The 24,803-nt window shown below is 35.6% G+C and overlaps 1 protein-coding gene across 1 annotated transcript in view; it reads left to right on the top strand.

The window, feature by feature from the left end:
• Positions 1–24,803, top strand: part of PTPRO (protein tyrosine phosphatase receptor type O) — a 211,090-nt gene that overhangs the window by 157,449 nt on the left and 28,838 nt on the right. Inside the window, exons 17-23 of the mRNA XM_036759490.1 lie at positions 1,706–1,789; positions 9,595–9,630; positions 16,948–17,029; positions 20,132–20,222; positions 21,586–21,662; positions 22,426–22,560; positions 24,591–24,713. Coding sequence (XP_036615385.1) covers positions 1,706–1,789; positions 9,595–9,630; positions 16,948–17,029; positions 20,132–20,222; positions 21,586–21,662; positions 22,426–22,560; positions 24,591–24,713 — 628 coding nt within the window. The remainder of the gene's footprint in view (positions 1–1,705; positions 1,790–9,594; positions 9,631–16,947; positions 17,030–20,131; positions 20,223–21,585; positions 21,663–22,425; positions 22,561–24,590; positions 24,714–24,803) is intronic.

The following is a 24,803-nucleotide window of genomic DNA, read 5'->3' as shown; positions in this document are numbered from 1 at the left end:
CAGAGCCACTGATAACCTCTGAGAATGTCATTATGATACTCTCAACTGCTCATTGTAAATCCATTGGCACAGAGGGGTGCTGGTCAATCAGAATCAATAAACATTTAAGTGCTACTGTGTGCAAAGCATTGTGTTAAACTCTGGGGATACAAAGGTAGGCATAAGACAATCCCTGCCTTCAAGAAGCTTACAGTCTTATGAAAGAACCAACACACACACACACACACACACACACACAACACACACACAACACACACACACAAGTTGAAAAGAGGGAGTGTTCACCCAGCAAGGGGCAGGATGAAGTCCTGCAGTTGGGTTGACAAATGATCCAAGGGGGATATGAGTTACTGAGTTGATTTCATCTTGTAGAATGACAAGTTTGTGGAGATCATGAATGTTTTAATGACTGGCTATCTAAAAAAAGTATGCATGACACACTTTTAAGCTCAATTGGCATTACTAACTTTTTCTCCATCACTTTCTTAAGTCTAGAAGACTTAACAAGGCAATAGCTCAAGCCCTGATTTGTAGTGTTTGCTGATTCCTACGGGATAAATGCTCACACTGAAAGCTTAACAATCTGAGCCAGTTGAAGCTGGCATGCCCTTGACGTATCTCATCCTCTCTGCTGTTCCCTGCTGGATGTCACAGTGTCTTTGCTGCTCTCTACTGCATGTCACATCATGTCTCTGCTGGACATCTCTATTGTTCCATAACTGCAGTGTTCACTGTGCTGCTCTCTGCTACCATCTGCTGGTCTTCGGCTACACAGTCTCTTCAATGTCATCTGCTCCTCTGCCACCATCTTCTGGGGTGCAGTTTTGCCAGGAAGCCTCTTCCCTTACAAGAAAGAAGCAAGACTTTTTTAGCTCATGTGGCCTAAGGACATGACAGCCTGCACCCATCTGAGCAGCTGGAAAAAGCCAACATAAATCCTAGGCCAACATTGCTTATCCTTCCAACTTCGAAAATTCCCTTTAATTACTGTCAAATCCCTGTTAATCTGTGTTCCTAAAAAAAAAAACAAACAAGATTTCAGTGACCCTACCTCACAAAAGTCCAAAGGAGCAATGTGGGTATATATTCCCCTCAGTCCTCGTGCTTCTGGATGGCATGCAAACAAACCTCAAAGTAAGAATAAAGAAGCTAGGTGAAACAGAGCTCTCGGTCTCTGCTATTACTGTGCATCCCTCTTAGCAACAAAATTTCTGACCTCTGCCAGAGAGGTAACTTTGGTGGTCTGCCTACATCTTAAAATAAGATTGTGCATTCCATTATTCATTCATTTAATAAACATTTATTATACAAAGTATACCATACGTTTCCGAGAGAAGGATAAAATTTAGCTAAGATAGTCTCTGCCAACACAGTTCACTCTAGGATCAGTATTTGTAGAAGGACAATTTTCAAGGCCTAATGAAAAATTTGAGTATTATTTCACTAAACATAACATGTAACCACCATGCAACAAGCTAATTATAACAAACTAAGTCTGCCTTGTGACCATAAGATCATTCACAGATTATTTGCCAGAGTTAACATATAAACTTTTATATCTGAAATTCTATAGGATATTTAATTTTAGTAATACAATTATCTGTCATTTGAATATGTCTATTAGGTAACTGATCTCTGTTTTATGTTTACATTACTAACATCTTGCTTTTTCATCTCCACATCTATTATCTGTTAATGCTCACAGGCGTAGGAGTATATTTGCTTTCCTAACTCTGCTACCCTCATGTCTTTGGACTGATTATCTTTTGGCATTTTATATTAACCCCTGGTAAGTGATGTTTTTCCTGTTTTCCTTATGCATTGTGTGAATAATGTTAGCTTCTTAATAAATAGAAGGGGTTATAAAATTTATTCAATTTGTTGAAAGTATCTAAAATGCTTTTTCATGGACTAAAAAATTAATTAAGGCAGTCAATGGGGCTAAAATACTGTCATTTTTATCATTTATATTTCTGTTTCTTCAAAATTTTTTTTGATTCCTTTTATTAGTTACCTCATCTTTGACCCACCTATTTGATGTCTTGCCATACACCTTTCATCTTTGTAAATATGTTTCCCCTTTTCCCTATTTCTTTGGTCCACCAGGAGACTTCATATCCCAGAAAAGACAAGTATGCACTCATATACTGTAGTAAAATCAGAATACTATATACACTCTCTCCTTTATTCAGTTTAATTCACTAAACATTTATTAATTACTTTTTGTTTTCAAACTGTTGTGTCAAGCCTGGGGAATTTAAAGTTTGACACAATATGGGCCCTGCTCTCAGGACCAATAGGGGTTTATAATCTAATGGAGTGAAAGGGTTAATTATTATTCAAGGAACCAGTCAACAAAGTGCTACCAACAACCTGAGAAAAGTAAGGTCACTTTTGCTGACTTGGGGTGGATATTGAGAGGAGGAAGAGGAGGCGAAAAGAAGGAAATAGAATTTAAATGGGTCCTTGATGGAAGAGAGGGACATCAAAAATGGAGATGGGAGAGGCTATTCCAAGTATGGCTTGTGCAAATGTATAAGGAAAGAATGAGAACAGAGGATGAAGAATAACCAGATTTGGTTGAAATGTTCAGTTCAACAAGCATTTATTAAATGCCTAGTATTTGCCAAGTACTGTGGATATAAAACACACCCGTACACACACACACACACACACACACACACACACACACACACACACACACCAGCCTGCTCTGAAAGATCTTATGTTCTACTGAAGGAATACTTATGTAGATAAAAGACATGCAAAATAAAGAGAAAACAATTTCCAGTGGAGTACCAACAACCAAAGGGATTAGGAATGGCATCTAGAATGATGTAGCTGAGACTTGAAGGGAGCTAGGGTTTCCAAGAGGTAGAGGTGAGGAGGAAGAGTATTCCAGGAATGGGGACAGCCTATATGAAAGCATGTAGAAAAAATATGGAATGTCACTTACAGGGAACAGTCATCAGAACAATTTGGGTCGACGATGGGGAGTAAGGTATAGTCAAGCCTGGAAAGATATTGTAAAGCAATATTGGGAAGATCTTTCAATGACAAATAGTGAAGTTTATAATTTATCTTAGAGGCAGTAGGCAGGAAGCTGATGAGCACACCAAGAAAGAGGGTGTAAAGAAGCGATGAAGGTCCAGGACAGAACCCAGAGGCAGACTCACACATGGTGGAAGGACCATAAATAATGAATTATCTATAAAGAGGCTCTCACTGAGACTGGAGGAAATCACAACAGAGAAGTCTCAAAAGTCCATGGAAGAGAGAGAATCCAGGAGATTAGTATGAAATAAAACTAGTTTTTGGATTGGAGTCAAATTATAGAGAAACTTGAATGTCAGAGTCAGGGACTGAACATAAAGAGAACACAAATATTTAAGGTTTCCAAATTTTTATAAGTTCTATTTGCCATTGAGGATAATTCCTTGGATTCCAAGCATCATTTTCTTTTCTTTTGAGTAAGGAATTAGCCTGACACTGAAGTATTGAGAAATGCGCTATTTTTTGAGAACCAAAAGAAAAGATAGCAGTCTTCCAGAAGGAATGTTTATAATACTTTTGCTCTTGAACATTAATCTGTGTTCTTTGGGAACTACAGTGGTAGACACAAGATCCAAGGGTATAAGAAATTTGGAGTGGTACAGAGAAAAGGAATAGAAATAATTAAAAGACTAAGAAAGAGACTGAAGGAGGGGAGGGAGATGAAATGAATTGGGATTACTTAACTTGTTGAAGGGAGGGTCAAGGGACTAATTATGCAAAGGATTATGACTAGATATTTCTAGCTCCTCTGAGAACAGGGTGGGTGCAGCAAGAAGAATTTAGAAATTGAGCTGCAACAGAAGAAATACATAAAGAACTACCTGGAAATAAGGTTTGCTAATTATTATCATGAGTGGAGGAAGATTGCTAGAGAATCTTCTTTCAGGATTTTTTTTTTAAACATAGTAGCCAATGATCCATCAGGAGTGCAAGCAGGGGGATGAAAGCAATGACTAATCGAGAACAACATGAATGTCCCTGGAGCATCAAATTTGAGTAGGAATTATAACTACTAAATTATATGTATGTATTTAACCTACAATTGCTCCTACTGGATCCACTTTATTACCCTCTTGCTATGCTTAAAGTTATAATCAAATAACGCAAAGCCAATTTTTTTTATTAAATGATCTACTTATTCACTGTTACACTCTTAAAACACTATTTTAAAAATTCTATGTATATTACCACATTGAAGAATAGATTTTTCTTATCTTTTTCAGGACTCTCTGGTCATTATAACTGCTCTATTTTCAGTTTATTTGTTTTGATTTTTTACATTAACATTTTATACTCATTATATATCATATAATAATATAATATATTACATTATATAATATGTATCACATCATGTAATACCTATGTAATGCATTTATGATATATGAGTATAAAACATACAATAAACATTTTGTAAGATATTTCTATGTATACACACATATATATATGTGTGTGTGCATATATATTCTTCCTAGTTCTGCTTATTTCACTGTATGTCTTCCATGTTTCTCTGAATTTTTCATATTCATTGTTTTTATGATGCATTAATATTCTAGTATATTTATATACTGCAATTTGTTTAGTCATTCCCTTGTTGACAGGCATATACTTTGTTTCCAGTTCCACAAAAAGTGCTACTCTGAATATTTTGCCTACTCTGATATTTATTAATGCTATCACCTAACTATTTTAAACTATTGATCATTAAATAATATGCTTACATTTCTCCCCACAAATCCCAATAAAACAAATTACTAATACTAAATTTCTTTCCATCTCACTTTTCAATTCTCATTGGAGTCTCCTCAATTTTTTTTTAAACCCTGGACATGTGAACATGCATTTTCATAGTTTTTATTTTTACTAGATACCTTTGGTGTAGTCCTTTCTTTCAAACAAGATCCACTGAATTTTTGGCAACCACAATCAGGGTAAACCCCAGATAACACAAAATTTTACTTTTCAACTGAGACGATACCTTCTAAGAGTAGAAACACAAATTCTGATCTTCACACATTTTAGTCAGTCAACTATTACATATATCTTGATCATTTACTATAAACCCAGACTTGTACTAGCTATTGTAGGGGATGTAGAAGAGTGAGGCATAGTCCCTGTCTTAAAATTCCTGTTTAAGATTAAGAAACTATTCAAATGTTCTCCATTTGGTCCTCTTTTTTAAATCATTCTAAGAATTCTATTTTTTATTCTAGCTATTTCCATTTGTTGAATACTCATTGTTAATTCTTTCAGTTTGCCCATCTCCATGTATTGCTTAATACCTCCATCACTTTGTTTTAGATTTATCATAGATTCATTTTTCTAACATCCTCTCCAGCCTCCTGCATAAATTATTCACTTCTTGCAAAGGACTTTGTACTCTATAGGTTTTCAAGTAATCCCTATGGTGTCTTACTTGTTTTGTATTGAACTCAAGAAAATCTCTCTCTTGGTGTTAGCTGACTCTTTTCATTTAGGGGCCAGAGGATGGGTACGGGGGAGCAATGTCATTGTGGAATACCATTCCCCAGTTATGTTAATCACAGGAATATGTTCCACCAGAATTCTTACATCAGTGATGTCAGATTTTATTTACTATTTAAAGCAAACATCAATTTCAATAGGGTCTAGGATCTTTCTACTACCCGCGGTGTGGTGAATTATTCATTTGGTTATCTTGAGTCCAAAGCACTTGCCATTTTCAGCATGAAACAATATAGCTTCTAATGCTCACCTTTCCTTCAAATGAGTTTGTGCTCCATTTCTGTTTTGAGAATCACCAATTGATTTCTTTTGAGATTATTTAAAGTGTTTTCCCCCATTTATCTCATCACATTCTATATAACACTTATTTTGGGAATCCATTAAAATATTTCACTGAAACTTCAATATGCTCTCATACCTTTATAATTTTTCTTTTAGATGAATTCCAGTTTGGTTGGTTGCCCTGATTTGCCATTTTCATTGAAATTTATAAATGCATTTTGACTACTTGAATTCATTCATATTGGTATTAGGGAAAGTTTTCCATAGTATCAAATGAAAAGTGAAATACTGAAAAGAAATTCTTCATTCTGCATATTTATGCTATATAACAACACTTTTTAAGATAGGTTGTTTAAAAAATAATTCACTGTGTCCAGAAAAGAATTCCAAATTGGCATTTTTTTTTATTATTGCAGTGTAGAATATTAGATAGGGAAATAGTCTTGGAGCTCAGAAGACCTGGGTTCAAGTTTAGCCTCAAGTCAACAAGTCAAGTTTTTATTAAGTGCTACCATGTTCCAGCACTGTATTAAGCACTGAGGATACTTTCTTACAAGACAGTCAAGTTAAAATTACTAGAAATAACTTTCTAATGGATTCAATTTACAACTTCAGTTTTGCATTAGCACTGCAATTTGAAAAACCATGAGCAAGTATGGAAATTCTCATGATGATGCTATGTAGTTTCCCCATCTTGACTGTCATAACCCAGCATCTACAAATTGGCTCTTCTGTTAATTTAGGATGAACCAAACAAAACATTGCAAATTAGTCCTGCTCAAATTATAGTTGACTCAGGCCGTATCTACAATGCAAAAAGAAAACCTGATTCTACCTCCTCCATAACTAGATGTTTGGCCAGCTCTTGAGTAGTAACTGCATATTAAGATTCACTGCTCAATGCATTCATGTTGCCATCTCAGTTTCAGAAATGGATTTATTTTCTTCTCCATCTTCTATTCCTTTGCCAAGAATCAATAGGAGTTCTGATTTAGGAAGGAAAGATCCTTATACCTAATCGTAAAGTATGTTGGCAGCTTCATATATTTTCCAGAATTGCTGTCTACTTTCAGGTTTTTAAAACTTTCCCTAGAATAAAATGAAAAAGAAATATTGAAAGGAAATACTCTAATCAAGAAATTGGATAAATCACTTCTTGTCAGTCCTTGTTCAACCCAATCTCATCCCTAACCAGTCTTGTCTGCAAGCAAATATGTTATTCAAATCCTAAATGTATTTAAAACAGACCATTAATGCTTAAGGTAGAAACTATGCTAGACTCAAGAGGGTCAGGAGATGTTTTAATATGTGTAGGATGGGGAAGCATAGGGGAAGTGGGAGCATAGGAGAAGAGTACCTGGATTGTTCTCCTTCCTACTGCCCGTGACCATGGATGAGGAAAAGGGAGTAAGAGGAGAAAGAGTACTACAGCATGATTTTCATCCCACTAAGGAATGGGCAGGAAGCAAAATCTGCCAAGGACACGAGGGCACTGGTCCCTCCATGTGCCATCCTTCTCTTCAATTTTCTTTATTTCCCTCTCTTCTTGCCAATATTTCCCTCACCCTGGGCTTGATGTTGTGTCAAATACCTCATTTGATGAAAAAACTAAAATGAAAATATTTACTTTGTAAGGATATTTTAATTTTGTTTTGAACATTCAGCAGTACATCAATCTGATACCTTCAACTGGAATTTAAACTGGTGTTTCTGACAACATTAACATAACTGGTGATGCAATAAACTTTATTTACACATGGCAACATTAGATATAGTTTATTTTACTATATTCTCATGAAATCATAAAACTGTTGGGCTAGAAAAGACTTTAGAAATAATCTAATCCAACCCTTTCATTTTACTCAAGAGGAGAGTAAGATGCCTGAAGGTAAATACTTGCCCATGTTCACATAGCTAGTTAGTGGCAGAGTTGGGACTAGAGACTGAATGTTTTCATTTCTCATCCAAGGCACTTTTCATCCTGAATGCTTTCATTAAAAGGATAAAAGGCCAATTTGACATTAATATATTTTAAACTTTGCTTTAAAATGGGTTGTTAGATCTTGACCCAGCCTTAAAGGTCAATTATTCCAACACTCTCATTGTATAAATGAAGAAGCAGGAACTTAGGTCGAGTGATTTGTCCAGTGTCACCAATTTCGTTAGAGGTAGAGCTGGGGTTTGAACTCAGATCTCCTGACTCATATTCCTTTGTTCCCCTTCTCTTACTTTACAGACTTCTCACTTCTCCTTATACTCCATCTCCCATCTCTGCACTTTTGCAGACTGTCTCCCATGCCTCAAATACATGCACTCCCATACTCACCTCTGCCACTTAAAATACCTTGATTCTTTCAAAATTCTTCTGAAGCTCCACATTCTACATAAAGCATTTCCTCATTTATCCAGATCCTAGAGCACCCCCTCCACAAAATTTACCTTGTATTTATTGTGTCTATATTCTTTATATACATATTATATGTTGTCTCCTGTGATAGAACACAAGTTCCTTGAGAACAAGGAATGGTTCGTTCTTATCTTTGTATTACCGAGTGCCTACAACAGTTCTTCTTTCCACTGAATCACACAGCTTTCCAAGTAATTCGTACCAACAGATTATGAACCAAGATGTTTAAAATTTTGTTTAAGGTATTATTCTGCTATATTTCTGAAAATTAAATTAACCCAATTTAGTTACTTGTTAATAGCAATGTTACTATTTATCCTTAACCCAGAAAAATCAAAGACAGCATTCGTAAGCATATAAATTGAAATTTCAAAGTTATATTTTCCCTGTTGGGTACTGACTAACAAGGTGAACATATATATGTATGTATGTGTGTGTGTGTGTATATATATATGTATATATATACATACACATATATAATGTATGTATGTATACATATATAATGTATATGTCTGTGTGAATACACACACATGAATATACATATAACATGTATATATCAATTGTGTGTATGTATATATAGTTATGATATATTATATATGATACATCATGATATATTACATATATCAGCAAGTGCATGTATCTATACACATGCAGATATATCTATACACACATAGGTACACTTTTATATATATATATATATATAAAATATACATATTAGCTTCGTCATGGCAGTATTCTTTGTATCATATACACATATATACACTCCCTGATATTATTAATTCAAGTTCTAGGCCCTAACCAAAATTTTAGAAAAGATCATCTTAACTTTTCTTAAATGCAAGATAAATACAGAATGTAACAAAAGTATCGCTCTAATATGCACCAAATCTTTTGAGACACCAGTATTTATCTTTCCGTGATATCAAATAGCTTTAAACTGCACTAAGACTTTTAGGACATTGTCTATATTTCTAGCAGAGTGCATGATTCCAAGCTTTTGTTTTCCTTTACTGTGCTAGGATGTGTCAGGGTGGTTTTGGAAGCAGGTAGACCTGGTATATTTCTCTGCTTAGAAATTATAGTTACCTGTTTACAAAACTTGGAGTTTCTTATTAAATGCAACCTATAAATATAAGGAAACATAAAATATAATCATGTTCCCAGTGATCAAAATTTGAAAGATTTTTTTTAACTAGATGTGTCAGATTACAACCATCATTTTTTTAATTTTTAGGAAAGTAGACAAACTTGAAATAATTTTGTGTAATTAAGGAAAAACCCCTCCAATTCAAGTCATTATGTTAGTAAATTATTTTGCCCAGATAAATTTGTTTTAATCATTTTGTTATTATCATTATTATTATTTACAGGAGTAAAAATGGACTAAAGAAGAGGAAATTGACCAAGTAGGTTTCTCTGGATTTTTTTTCTCTTGACAACTTATGTAAATATATCTATGTGAATGTATTGACAACCCTTAGTTAAATTACAAAAAAGTAAAAGTCTGCATAGAAACAGGATGATGTTTGGGAGACAAATATATCCTATAATATATAGCAAGTCTGTACACAGAAACAGGTAAAAAATAGTTCATTGTCAAAATATTTACAGACTTTTTCCATTTTCATGTTTTTGGGGGATTGTTTCATCCAGTTTCATCCTTAAATGCCTTTGATATGACTTTGTTAATATAGCGCCTTTCTGAACTAAGGCATCAACTTCTATTCACATTACCATGCTGAATCTCCAGTATATAGATGATTATTTCTGCCCTCAGGGTTCTAGCAGGGTAACCCTGAACAGTTGGGTTTCTAATCCCATGAATCACAAGTCTTCATTCAGTGTGATTCCCCCTCCAGGTGATATCAGTTTAGCTTTTACATAATAAAACTTTTACATAATAAAACTAAGCCAAGAAGCTATGTGACTCACATTATTATTGGTAAGATCTGGATTCAAATCCTGCCTCTAATACTAAGGTAAACTAATGAACCTCTCTGACTCAAAAGTGTTAGGAAACTAAGACAGATGGGTTATGTTCTCTATTGGTGGAGAAACTTCATACACCTGAGGAATCATAGGTTCTTGATGAAGATACTAAGAAAGCATATCACAGAATAGACCATAGCACATAGGAAAATCAAGAAGGGAAGATTCAAACTGAAATATCAGAATAATTCTGTGAGAATTTTTTGCTTTGGGTAATAAAAATTTTGCAGAATCATTTCTACAATTCTCATCCAATGGACCATCCAAGATAAGACTAGAAAACCAAAAAGTTTTCTAAAAACATTCAGTTTTGTCAGCTTACATTTTTGATTCAGTGATTGTATTATGGAAAATCTTTTACCACATTTGGTATATAATAAATGCTTCTGAAAGTACTATCTTAGACAACCCCAACAAATAAATAGCAAAAAAAAAAAGATTTCTCTGGAAATTTCTCTGGAAATGTATTTCAGTTATCAAGAAACAGTTAAATCAGAATTGCAATTGTTAAAGATTAACAGTTGCTGGGCTTCCATAACCTAATTATCTATTCCCTTCAGGGTTTTCCTTCATTAAAAATAAAAATTGTTTTAAATAAAAAATGGGACATTTATGCAAACAATTCACTCTTGCTATTTGCATCTGGTAGAACATTGAATCATTACTAATTGTAGTCAGAAAGGGGGGAAGGGTTCTGCTAATAGCAAAATGTAGGAATTATCTATTCCCATTGGAGATAGCTGTGGAATAGATGATATAAAACAGTAGGTAATATAAAAACTATTCACTGAATAGATGAAAATTAATACTATTAGAATTATTATAATTAATTTTATTTTTACATCACAGTTTTCTCCTTAATTAAATTTTTCTTCAAGTTAATATTAGAATGCCAAATCAAATGCTTTTGTAGTCAACAAGCAGTAAGCACAGGAAAATCTTGTATTCTCTGCATCTTTCAGCCAATTTGTAATGGTAAAGATTTGGTCTTCTGTGGAATTTTACTCACAAAAATCTAACAGTTCTCCTCCAATATTTTCATCAAGATTTCCCTCAATGTTTATACAGACTCTTTTAATAAAAAATTACTTAGATGGGAAAATAGGCGTATATGGCAGTAAAAGTTGTTATTCCCATGGTCACCTTTTATGGACCAAGATTCCCCCCCAATGCCCTGCCATTTCTTTGATATCTTCCTTTCTCCTTCAGAAACCTTGAGAACTGATCTCTCAAAACCCTCAAAATTGTGTTACCTCCAGTATAGACCTTTTCTCTGAAAACTTGGCCTGGTTCTTTGTTCCCTTTAATCCTGTCTCTACTTCCTCTATAATAAACCCACAAAAGCCTGCAATATTAGTTTCCATGTGATGGCTTCACGGTCCTTGAGTGTGAAAACAATTCATTGTCAAAATATTTATAGACTTTTTCCATTGTCATCTTTTTGGGGGATTTTTCATCTAGTTTCATCCTTAAATGCCTTTGATATGACTTTGTTAATATAGCACCTTTCTGAACTAATGCATCAACTTCTATTCACATTACCATGCTGAATCTCCAGAAGGTAGATGATTATTTTCCCTCAAGGTTCCAGGGGGTAACCCTGAGCAGTTAGGGTTTCTAATCCCATGAATCACAAATCTTCATTCAGTGTGATTCCCCCTCCAGGTGATATCAGTTAACTTTTACAAAACAATATTTACTAAGAAGGTATAACAAGAACAGAAGTCACAGAAATATCCCCAAACCAGGGCACACTCTCCCTTCTGCACCTACCCAGTCTCTGAGGAGAGTGGACTAAAATTTAAAACATGAAGGTGACACACACAAGTAAGGAACGCATGAAGTACCTCACAACTCCTGGCTGTGGGAGTCCTTTTCTTCTTTTTGTGAAGTCCCCACCAAGTTCACTTCTGGGTGTAATGACATAATCACTTCCTTCATCAGCTGGGCTTGCTCTTGGGTCAAGCATGAGAACCAGCTACTGCTCTTACAAGCTCTGGTGGGCTCTTCTACCAATTTTGGTAGTTGAGGAGTTTCCCGATGGCTCTTCTGACTTTTTTTTGAGACTGAGTCTCCCTAGTTCACCCAGATTGCAAGTGCACATGACCAAATCCCATTACCGATGGGCAAGGGAGCTTTGACTCGATCCATTCCTGTCCTGCTTAGGCTCACTCCTTCTTAGGCAACCTGGTAGCCCCTTTCTCCCAGTGGTTCACCATGTCAGTGCCAGACTTGTTATGGACAACCATGCATCTTAGGCAGCTCAGAATTTCTGACCTCAAGTGATCCATTGACTTCAGCTCCCTCAGCAGCAGGTACAGGTGTGTGCCACCAAGATGATCCATTTTGTCAGGGGATACTCATTCACCTAAAGTAAGAAAAGAATAAAACACAACCGACCTAGGCACCATGAACTCAAGCCTACTTCACTTCTGGTGCTGTTCCTCCCCTCAATTAGAGGCTTATAGCAGTTATTTCTTAACAGTATTTTATCTTTTCCAATTACATGTAAAGGCAATTTTCAACATTCATTTTTTGTAAGATTTTGTGTTCCAAATTTTTCTCCTCTCCCCACCTTCCCCAAGATAGCAAGCAATAGGTTATACATGTGCAATCATGTAAAACATTTCTACATTAGTCATGTTACAAAAGAAGAAAGAACAAAAGGGGAAAAACAAAAAAGAAAGTGAAATAGTATTATTTGATCTGCATTTAGACTCTATCATTTCTTTCTTTGGATGTGAATAGCATGTTCCATCTTTATTTTTTTTTTTTTGGATTGTCTTGGACTGTATTGCTAAGAAAAGCTAAGTCTATCATAGTTGATCACCATACAATGTTGCTGTTACTATGTACAATTGTTCTTCTGGTTCTCCTCACTTCACTCAACATCAGCCCGTGTGAGTCTTTCTTGGTTTTTCTGAAACCCACCTGCTTATCATTTCTTTTTTTTTTTAGGTTATACATGCATAGCCATATGAAATGTATTCATAATAGTCATGTTGTGAAAGAAAACATAGACAAGAAAAAACCTCAAGAAAAATAAAGAAGAAAAAGAAAAAGGAAACAAAAAATATTGTTCAACCTCTATTCAGACACCAACAGTTCTTTCTCTAGGGATAGATGGCATTTTTCATCATAAGTCCTTCAGAGTTGTTTTGGATCATTGTTTTGTGAGAATAGCTAAGGCATTCACAGCTGGTCATCTTGCTATTACTGCTGTTACTTTGCACACAGCACATTTCACTTTGCATCAGCTCATCCAAGTCTTTCCAGGTTTTTCTGAGAGCATCTGCTAACCATTTCTTATAGCATATTAGCATTCCATATATCATATCTTGTTCAGCCATTCCCCAGTTGATGAGCATCCCCTCAATTTCCAATTCTTTGCCATCCCCTCAATTTCCAATTCTTTGTCACCACAAAAAGAGCTGTAGCAGTTATTTATTACCTGAAAGTCACGAGGAGAGAAAATAAGTATAAGAAGGGTCAGGGCAGGACATATTGATCCTTTTGTAGAGCTGAGCTATAGTTCTGTCTTCAGTACTTCTGGCTTTGAAGCCAATTAGAAACTCATCACCATTGTACCAATCCCTCAGTGACACAGGTTCAGAATGAAGCTCACAAAGCCTTTATATGCTCTATGGAAACCAGGCAGGGAACACTGTACATGCTCTGAAACCTAAGAAGCCTCCTTGGCCAGTGCTCTACATGATTAATTGGATCTCCCACCAAGGTTTTATTTTGTTTTGTTTTTTAAATTGGCTTTCACCTCTTTGACTTCTGACTGTAAGCAATAATACTTTTTTATTTAGCTTTTTAAATTTGTCTAAAGAAGTAAAATATAATGTAGAATGTTCCAACTGTATATCTGACCATGAGATTAACCCATTTAACTGATTAATAACTATATAATTAGTTACTCCAAACCCAGGAAAATCAAAAGTAGGATATATTAACAGCACACATGACTCAACTCAGCCAGGGAGTCAAATGTTTGCTCACAAAGATGGTTTGGGGGAACTTTTCATCTTCTTGTTGTAGTAATCAATTAAAATTAATTAAATTTCTCTACGACATCATTATAGTCAAAGATGATGTCCTTTCCTCCATCCATTTACCAACTCTTGATATCAATATCTTTTAAAAATAGGTTGTGTTGGAGTGGCTTTTATTGTACGGCATTTTTTTCTTGTTTTCATTCTTTTTTCTATCTTTCTACGAATTTTCTCTTTGCCAAGTTGTTGGTCTGACTATACAGAGATAGTTGATTCAAAATTAACTCCCTTATCAATGAGTCTTTCCTATACATTAAAATATAATCAATTTTATTTTTTAATGTTATTCATTGTTCATCATGGCTAGCATTTCTCTGGAAAGCATCCATGAATTATAGACATGAAATTTTCATATAATTCACAATCATTGATCTGTTACAGTTTTTATTCCTGGGACAAATTTTCAAACATTTTTTTGCTATCCTTGGTTTGACCATAGTGTCATTTTCCTTTTATTAAGCATCCTTGCCAATCTGATGGTTTTAAAATAGAATCTCAGAGTTGTTTTAATTTGCATTTCTCTTATTATGAGTGATCTGGAGCATTTGCATAAGGTTATTTATAGCCTGCATTTCTTCTTTCCCCACCAATCTTTCAACCAATTACACATTAGTTCCCCTTATAAACCGCTCCAGCAAAACTGACCTACTTGGATTACTCATACATGACATTTCATTTCCTTCATCTATCCTTTGCATGGACTGTTCCCTTCTCTGGACCAAACCTTTAACTCCTTTCAAAGCTCAGCTCCAGTGTGACCTCCTTCAACAAGTCTTTCCGGATTTCCTTAGCTGTTAGAGCCTCTCCCCACCCCCAATCACCCTTTGATATTTATTTTGCGTATATCCCATTATCTCATTTTATCCTCATAACAACCTTGCGAGGTAGGTGCCATTGCTATTCCCATTTTACAGTTGAGGAAACAGAGGCAAATAGAAGTTATTTGCCCAGGGTCACACAGTTAGTGTCTGGGGTCTGACTTGAACTCATGTCTTCCTGACTCTGGGCACAGTGCTCTATCCATTGCACCGCCCAGCTAACATCAGTTGAGGCATGCAATATGCAGATTTATGCTTGCACAGTATGATTGCCATTGTTATGGGGGTGGTCCAATACAAAGTTCAAGTCGAAGAAGGACTCACGTAGATGGTGAGGTCCTGCAGATACTCCTATTTATCAGTGGCATCATGCGGATCCAAGAGCAACCCAGAACATCAGAGGGCATCCTAACTGACTTCAAATCACTCAAAAGGCCTGGAATGACTCTCCATTTAGAAACAATCATGTGTTAAAAATGTTTAGACATCTTCCATTCTATGTAGATCTGGGACAAACACGGGAAACACATGATGACGGGGACCCAAGCTTGAACAGAAGGAAGAGAGAGGGCTGCAGTGACTATTAGAAATTGCAAAGTTCTTTTAATTGCCGTAAGCTCCTCCAGGAAAGAAAGGTCCATTTTTTTAAAAATCAGCATGATTTTGTTGGTGTTATATGACTAAGAGTCATTAAACCCTGTAGTCTCCAAAGAATTTAATTCAAATTCACCCAAAGAGCAATGGAGAGAGCATGGTGGACATAAATGCATCATAACACATTACAAAAAGTATTATGCAAATGAAGGAATATAGAGAAAGCCATCGAAGAAGTATGTGAGCAAAAAGAAAAATGGGTCAGTCATGGTGGTGAGATTGAGGGAGTCAGGGAGACCAGATGGCCTGCTAGCCGTGTGACCTTGGACAAGTCACTAAACCTCTGCCTGCCTCAAAATGGAGATAATAATAACACTGACCTTGCAGTGTTTTTATGAGGATAAAATGAGACAATATTTATAAAATGCTTTGTAAACCTTAAAGGGCTATATAAATTTGAGCTATTATTATTATTATTATTATTATTGTATATATAAAATTTACATATGTACTTATATACATGCAAATATTTACTACCTTCTTTATATGTCTATGTATAGACAGACAATAAATAAGTGATATTCACTAAAAACCTTCCTAATTCAGTAAAGGACTCATCAGAGTTTGTACTCTGTTGCAAAAGCCTTTAAGAAAATGAAGTCAACTCTGTCCCCAAATGAAGAATCAATAAAGAAGTAGGAGTACATGCATACACAAATATTACATGAATATTATATATGTATATATTTATATAGCTACATATATGGCAAGCATAAGCCCTCGACAAAGGTTTAGTTCAATTTTGCCTGAGTTTCTATCTAATTTCTTTATCCTATTAATGCTGAATTTAACGGCATTGCTGGGGTTCTGATGGAATGGTTTGACCAATTAATGAGGGATGTAGAAGCATACATTATTTAATTTTACCACATCAAGGAGTAGTAAGGTTGACACTATAGGGGAAATATAAAGATATCCTTTAATTTCTTAGTTAGTTCAACACATAAGTCACTACCTTTAAAGAGGTTATTGAAAGATAGATAATGTCAACTAAGAAAAATGTTGAGAATTGAACTTTTAAGCGTATGAGTTGTCCTTTAGTATGAACATTCATTATGATATATTTGTCAAACATGAAAGATTGAGGCCAGAGCAGGACTGTAGCACTGAATGAGATGCCTGGTTAATTATTTATACTCAGTTAAATACGTAATACTATATTTTAACAACATTCTTTCTATTATTTTCTTTGTGCTTAACAAAGTCCTGTTCAGCTAGATGACTTTGATGCCTACATCAAAGAGATGGCCAAAGATTCAGATTACAAATTTTCTCTACAATTTGAGGTGAGTGTGATACAACTATTCAATTCAATAAAACAAATATACGTGTGTGTATGTGTGTGTGTGTGTGTGTGCATGTAGCCTTTATCTTATCTGTCAATGTTGGTATATAATGAAGAGAAAGAAAAACTTTCCTATTCACTATCAGATGACTCCAACCCTTGAAATGTGCAGGCTGGGCTTTCCCAGCCATTCTTTTTTCCCCTCCTACACAGCCAGACCTAATGCCTATCACCACCTATGCATCCCTGGGGAGAAAACAATGGTGAGGATAATTCAACAGGGTCCATCCCCTTCCACCACTAGCCACTGATTTGTTTTAGCTTAAGGGTAGAAAAATCTTAGGGCTCATGTTTACCCTGTTTTGAGACTTTGATTTTTTTTTAAATTCTAAATTAAAATCATAAGGTTCTTTTTCATTTGACTTAAATTAGCCACCAGGAAAAAGCTTTACACTTTGGAATGAAGTTTGAACTTCTTTCTTGTCTTCACCTTGGTATTTCACGGGTTTGTTCAGATTTTATCTACTCAGCAAAAATTCATATTTAAACATAAAATAGATGATTTTATAGAATAGAATAAGCTTTGGAATCAGCTTCTGCCTCTTTTGGGCAGAGAGGGAGGAGGAAGAGGAGACTCACTTCACAGCCAGATACCTATTCTTTCAGATGGAACGCGAAACACTAACTCATAACTAATGCCAACTGTACCATTCTGGCTGCTGAAAGCAGGGGCAGCTACTCAGCTTCACCATTCAACTTTCCAGTTTCTGGACTTGAGTTGCAAAATGCTTTCTTAGAGTTCCTCTCTTTTTTGACTTCCATTCAGATCCACACTCAGAGTCTCCCCTCTGAAACTCCTCTTTCCCCAAGCAGATTATTTTGTTGCCAGCATGGATTATTTCAGTGTGTAGTTTGTCCAGTCCTTCTATTTGTCCCAGCTTTGTCTTCTTCAGTTTAATGCATTAGTGACTACAATTTTAGAGTACAGATTTGATGATTTCTCTGTAACTGATGATGAAAACAGATTGTTATAGAAAAATGGGAAATTTTGTTACATTTTGCATGCATTTGTTTTCCTTCTACCAGATTCCTCCGACTATTCTTGGAAAGTTGAAGCTTAGTTACATCTCATGCCAAGCTTTTTGTAGACTTTGCTTCTAGTCCTTTTTGCTGTTTTACAAGGTGTTACTGCTCATAAAATTCTTCCATTCTCTTCCATACTTTTATTGAAATATCTCCCTTGGCTGTCATCTCTCCCCACTTGGCAGGGAAATCAAGTGTTTGCTGGTGAGGGGTATTTAGGGACTCTTTTTACCTATTCATTCTGTTGACAATTTTATACCAAATAAACTTTAGCCAGAAAGGATGATAATCAGGGCCAGTATCACTGGTTTTTTTTCCATTTTCCATTTTTGGAAACATTAATAGCTTCTTTGGATAAGTCAGTTTAGAGCTATTAAAACTTCACATTGTCCTCTTCTTATACTTATTGCTCTTTGCCCTTATTGGTCTTGGTGCATTCACAGCTAATATGATATGACTTCCACATCAGTAACCAGTCGTCTCCTATCTATTATGATACAATTTCATTTTTGTGTATTTGTATGTGATGACAATCATCATAACCCAGTATATTTTCATATGATTTAGAGGATCTTGTCTCATTCTTCAGGTTGTAAAATTTCTCTATTTCTTTCTCCTCTGCAAGAGATACTGGTGCAGTAGAAGTATGAATTAACTCAATCATTTTGAAAAGCAATCTGGAATTTTACAAATAAAGTGACTAAAATATCCCTAGTTTCTGTGCTAGCATTTTTTTGTGCTAGCAAAGAACTGGGAACAAAGTAAATCCCCACCAACTGGTGAATGGCTTGACAAATTATGGTATATGAATACAATGGTATCTTTCTGTGCTATAAGAAATAACAACTATGATGTGTACAGAGAAGCATGGAAAGACTTACTTGAATTGATGCAGAGTGAAATAAGCGGTAAAGAAAACAATGCATACAATGACTAAAAACAATACAAACAGAAAGTACAACCACAAACAATAAAAAATGAATGTTGCAAAATTACAGAGAACACGAATGGCCACAAGGAAGAGATATGAAAAGATAACTCCTCTCACTACTTCTCAGAGGTGGGAAGGCCATGGTTATAGAACACTGAATATTTTTAGAGTGTCACAATGTATTGGATGATTTTGGTAATTGGTTTTTCTCTTCTTCCTCTTTTTTTTTTAAATATTCTTTGTTACATGAAATGGCTGTCAGGGAAGGACAGCAGAGACATACAGGGGGAAATTTTGATGATGTTAAAATGTATCAATAAAATTATCTTTAAAGACAAATGCTGATGTGTAATTTACAATTATATTCATGGCAATCTTCTTGTTAATGTTCATCATGAGCACTATAAGGCAGCAGGATCAAGATCATATGACATGATGTTTTTTGTTGCCTTTGGTCACATGTTGAGACCAACTCTGACAACTTCTTTGTCTCTCCAAGGAGAACCTTTAAATCATTCTTTGTTTAGCTGCAATTATTTTTATTTGCTAGCTTCCTTCATCATAAGAATATCCATATTGATGTGGTTCAGTTCTTCTAATTGTGTAAATTCATTAAACATTAGACAAAGAACTCTCATTTACATAGACTCTTAAAACAGTGAGATCATTAGCATTCTGTGAGCTCCTTTTCATCATTCCACCATGACCCCAGTGGAAATAGAAAGGAGTTATATAGTACTAGGAGCCATTCAAAAGTTTTTTGCTTTTTTTAATTTTTCTCTGTTCTCAGTTAGGTTGGTCCTCAGACAGCAGACCATGGAGATATATGTGTGTGTGTGTGTGTGTGTGTGTGTGTGTGTGTGTGTGTGTGTGTATCTTCTTACATTTCCTTTGGAAAAACAGTGGAACAGTGTCCATTTCTATACCCTAATTTTCAAAGAACACTAGCCATCCTTCCCAGTTATTTAGTGAAATTTTCTTAATTGTAATCCTATCTCCTGTAATGTAAAGGTCCTCTCTATCTTCTTGGAGAAAATAAAAAAAAATTCTAGAATATAACCTCAGAATTCTCTTTTCTGTCATTAATAGGAGTTGAAGCTAATTGGACTGGATATTCCACATTTTGCTGCTGATCTTCCATTGAATAGATGTAAAAATCGTTACACAAATATTCTACCATGTAAGTGTATTGAACATTGATCCAGTTGTGCTGGTATATCTCAAGGGCCAAAGATAAAACCATGTCATAAACTCATATCCCAGTTTATAATTTTGCTGGATGTCTGTAGATTTGGTAAGAAATGGTTACAAATAGGTGGTATTTTACTAAAGGAAATTATGACTATTTAACCCTGGTTGAAAATATTAAGCTTCAGGCTGAGATTAAAATAAGGGCCCCCATGATAGTCAATATTTATTTAACATCTCAGGAAGGAACAAGTGAAGGACAGCTTGTCCGAAATCCCTTCTTACAATTGACAAAGTCTGCTCAACCTGAGCATTTTTTGCAGTAGGAATTGTATTTTAGGAAAAGACACCACAACATACAGTTAAAAGCTTCCCTTCTAACCAGACTCCACTTTTCTTCTGTGCTGAAGTGTGCCATGAATACCACCCCAAGATCTGTGGAATCAGAAAGAAGATTCTGAGGTCACCAGATAGGTCTGCCCTCAAGTCACCTCTTAAAAAGGCATATTTGTAACCCCTATCATACCCTAAAAGTTAGATGGCATTTCATATGGTCATTTCTCCTCAGGAAGTGGTCCAAGGGATGATGGGTTTATGAAATATTTGGATGACATGGAACTGGTAGGGATTCCTAATGTATTTGGATGGTGAAATCAGGAGTCAAAAAAGGCTGAAACAATGATGAGTTTTATAAGTTGAGATTTAATTGTATTAATATATTAATAATGATAAATATTAAACTCTATATTTGGATTCAGAACATCAACTGTATAAATAGAGAATTTATCTCTTATAGTGAGATAGTTCACATAGGGAAAAACCCCCAGGGGTCTTAATTAGCTACGAGCTTTATATGAGTTATGCTACAATCTAAAAAACTAATGAAAACAGTTGTCATTTGTGGCCAGTGATTTAAGATGACAACTACTTGCCATATTTAACTGTGTAATTGTGAGGTAGGACCAGCACCACCAATTAATGAAATCCTCCAGTAGTTCCATTACTAGAGTGACTGGAGGTGGAGGTAATGATAATAAGGGGTGAGAGGAGTAGAAAGACCAGTGTCAAGCAGAGTCCTAGGCTGAGGGACTATGGGAAAGTTAGGGAAAGCAAAATACAGCAAGTACCACAGAATTGATGCTATGGCCAAAGTCAAGCTACTTCCCGGAAGTTTAGGTCTTTTTATCCTGGAAGCATATGTGCCTTGCCCCAGCTGGTGCTCAAGTCCCTTCATGGTCTTGAAGGTCTCTTTGACTTTTGCTGACTTAGCCCATGCTTGAGTTGAGGACTCATATAGCACCCATCTTCCGTGAAGAACTGTGAACATAACTTCTCCCCTTTTGGCATCTTTACAGATGACTTTAGCCGTGTCAGACTAGTCTCCATGAATGAAGAGGAAGGTGCAGACTACATCAATGCCAACTATATTCCTGTAAGTAAAGAGAATCAGCAAGCATAGCTGATCAAAAATATTAAAAAACTAATAGAAGGCAATGTGGTATACAAATATACCTCAAGCTATAGGTTTCCATGATGAAACTTACAGACTAGGAAATGTAAGGCACATGTTCAGACAATACAAAATAAATTGAAATATTATAAAGCGGTGGGAGATCAGATGAGAGAAATGTCAGTTTCAGGGGAAAAAGAAAGAAATATTTCATAATTTTCTACTCTCCTTATTGTTTAATGGACAATATCCATTTTTCCTTTTCAGAATATAGAGTAAAAACAAATGAACAAAACCCTAGTCTCTTTTATTCCATTTTCAAATATTATTCTAACAGAGTTTTAGCATGAGTTGAAATAGGGGATGATGCCAATAGTTACTTCTACTTTTTGTAATTTTTTTCAAAGCCAGGGATATGAAATAGCAACATCTAAGCCCCTGGGATGCTATCCCAAACAACTGCTCGAAATGGCTGTAAAGAAGAAATTGTCAGGCTGCTATATATCTCAGAACCTTGGAAGTGATGTTAGGAATGCTAAAGGTCTGCTCAGTCACTTAAATTATCCTAGGCGGCTAACAAAAATATTTCCAAAATTTAACCTTAAAAACTATATGGTCAGAGACAGATTTTTTTTTTAAATCAGGCCTTCTACATTAATTCGGCAGGTGCTTATAATTTGCCCATTTGGGCATTAGTGTTGGCAGCAGCCTATGGGTAATGCCTCTGCTACTTTTTTTAAAACAGGGGTATAACTCACCACAGGAGTATATTGCCACACAGGGACCTCTCCCAGAAACCAGGAATGATTTTTGGAAGATGGTTCTCCAGCAGAGGTCACAGATTATTGTCATGCTCACTCAGTGTAATGAGAAAAGGAGGGTAAGTAACTAAGTTCTGTTTAAGTGTGGGGAAATCAATTGGAATCCTTCAGTTTATATTGAAAACAGGGCTTATCTGTATTTATATGCACATTATGTGTATATATGTAGATATATGTATACATAAATATATGTATACAGTATATTACACATTGTTGATATATTTATTATATATTAATATGCTATATATTATATATACATATATTTAGTGTTTAGACAGAAAATACGGTAAGTATGGGGAAAGAAATTTCAATAAAATGCCATTGATAAAACTTTAACATAAATTAGGGTGTTTGTTTTTTTAGTTTAGTTTTGTTTTGTTTTTTAACCAAACACACCAGAACCTCTTCATCCAAATGAGCCTTGCTGCTAGCAAAGCAATCACCCTGGGAGGTGATACCCACTTATTCAAATACTGCTACCATTGGTCACAGCGCAGAGAACTCTACTTTCAGAAATGCCATCAGTCATCCGTTGAAGTAGTTCAGTTTTGTTATTTTCTAGTCCCACCTTGTTTCTGACCTAAGAACAAATTGCTTGACCTGATCAACCTCCACATTCCCCAGATTCTGCTTCAATTTAGCTAAGCTATTCTTCAGATTCCAGAAATACAGACCTTTGCTTGGTCCTTGCTCAAAATCTTTCCAGTTTGGTAGGACCTGCTGTAGTTGAGATTTGCTGGTTGAACTTTCTAGAATAATGAAAATTGGTATTTACATAGTTCTCTAAGGTTTGTAAAGCTACTTTATCTACATTTTCCCACTTGATCCTTGCAGATCTATAAAGAAGGCACTACAGATTTATTATCCTCATTTTACATATCAGGAAACTGTAACTTAGAGAGGTTGGGAACTCTCCCACAGTAACACAGATAGTAAGAATCAGAAATAAGTTTCTGTTTCTGTCAAGGGAACCTCCATCCTTCTAGTTACCCAGCTTCACAACTTTAGAGTCATCCTTTACTCTTCATACCCCCTTACCTCCCACATCTAATCAGTTGTCAAATCTTATCAATCCTACTTCCACAACATGTTTCACTCCATACTTTTCTTTCAATTCACATAGCTACTACTCAAATGCAGGCCCTCATCAACTCCTGTCTGACCTGATTTCATTAACCTCTTAATTGAATCTTCCTGCCTCCAATATCCCCACCTCCCCAAAGCATACTAGTCTTTATAGCTGCCAATGATATTCCTAAAGCACATGTTGAACCAAGTAATTCCCTCATTCACAGGAACTCCAGGGGCTCTCTGTTGCTCTATGATGAAATATAGGCCTTTCTGTTTAGTTTTTAAGACCTTTCACAATCTGTCTCCAGCCCACTATTCCGGAGTTATTACACAGAACTACTCACCACATATTCCATGTTGCAGCTAAATTAATATACTCACTGTCCTTCACACTTGACGTTCTATCTGTAGTCTCTGTGCTTTTGAACAGGCTGTCCCACATGCCTGGAGTGCACTCACCCTTCACTCCTGCCTCTTAGAATCCCTAGTCTCCTTCAAAACTCAGCCCCAGCAAGGATCTAAGACAACTCCAAAAGACTCATAATGGAAAATTCTGTCCACACCCAGAGAAAAAACTATGGAGTATGAATGCAGATCAAAGCATACAATTTGCTCTCTTTTTTTCTTTTGTTGTTTTGTTTTGTTTCTTCTTTCTCATGGTTCCTCCCATTGGTTCTAATACTTCTTTACAACACGCTAATGTGAAAATATGTTTAATATGAATGTATATGTGGCGCCTATATCAGATTGCATAACATCTTGGAGAGGAGGAGGGGGAAGGTGGGTGAGAAAATTTTAAACTTAAAAGCTTATGGAAGTGAATGTTGAAAACTAAAAATAAATAAATAAATTCTAAAAAAAGGAAAAAAAAAGAAATGAAGCACTGCCAAAAGTTTAACCCCCCCCAAAAACCCTCACCCCAGGATTACCTCCTACGTGACATATTTCCTGATTCTCTCTAGTTGCTAATGCCTCCCTCATAGTTGTTTTGAAAGTGAATATCCCTTTCTTGTTCCAGGTGAAATGTGATCATTATTGGCCCTTTACCGAAGAACCCATTGCTTATGGAGACATTACAGTGGAGATGACCTCTGAAGAGGAACATAGTGATTGGGCCTATAGAAGTTTCCGCATCAGCTATGTAAGTGGCAGGGACCACATTACTTTGCTTACCACAAATTTTGGGAATTCTTCGCAATCATCAGGCAAAGAGACTAGCAATCAAGAAAGA

Source organism: Trichosurus vulpecula, chromosome 5, assembly GCF_011100635.1.
Source record: "Trichosurus vulpecula isolate mTriVul1 chromosome 5, mTriVul1.pri, whole genome shotgun sequence".
Lineage (NCBI taxonomy): Eukaryota > Metazoa > Chordata > Mammalia > Diprotodontia > Phalangeridae > Trichosurus > Trichosurus vulpecula.
The sequence above is the reverse complement of the archived record's forward strand: the minus strand, read 5'-3'. Positions and strand labels throughout refer to the sequence as shown.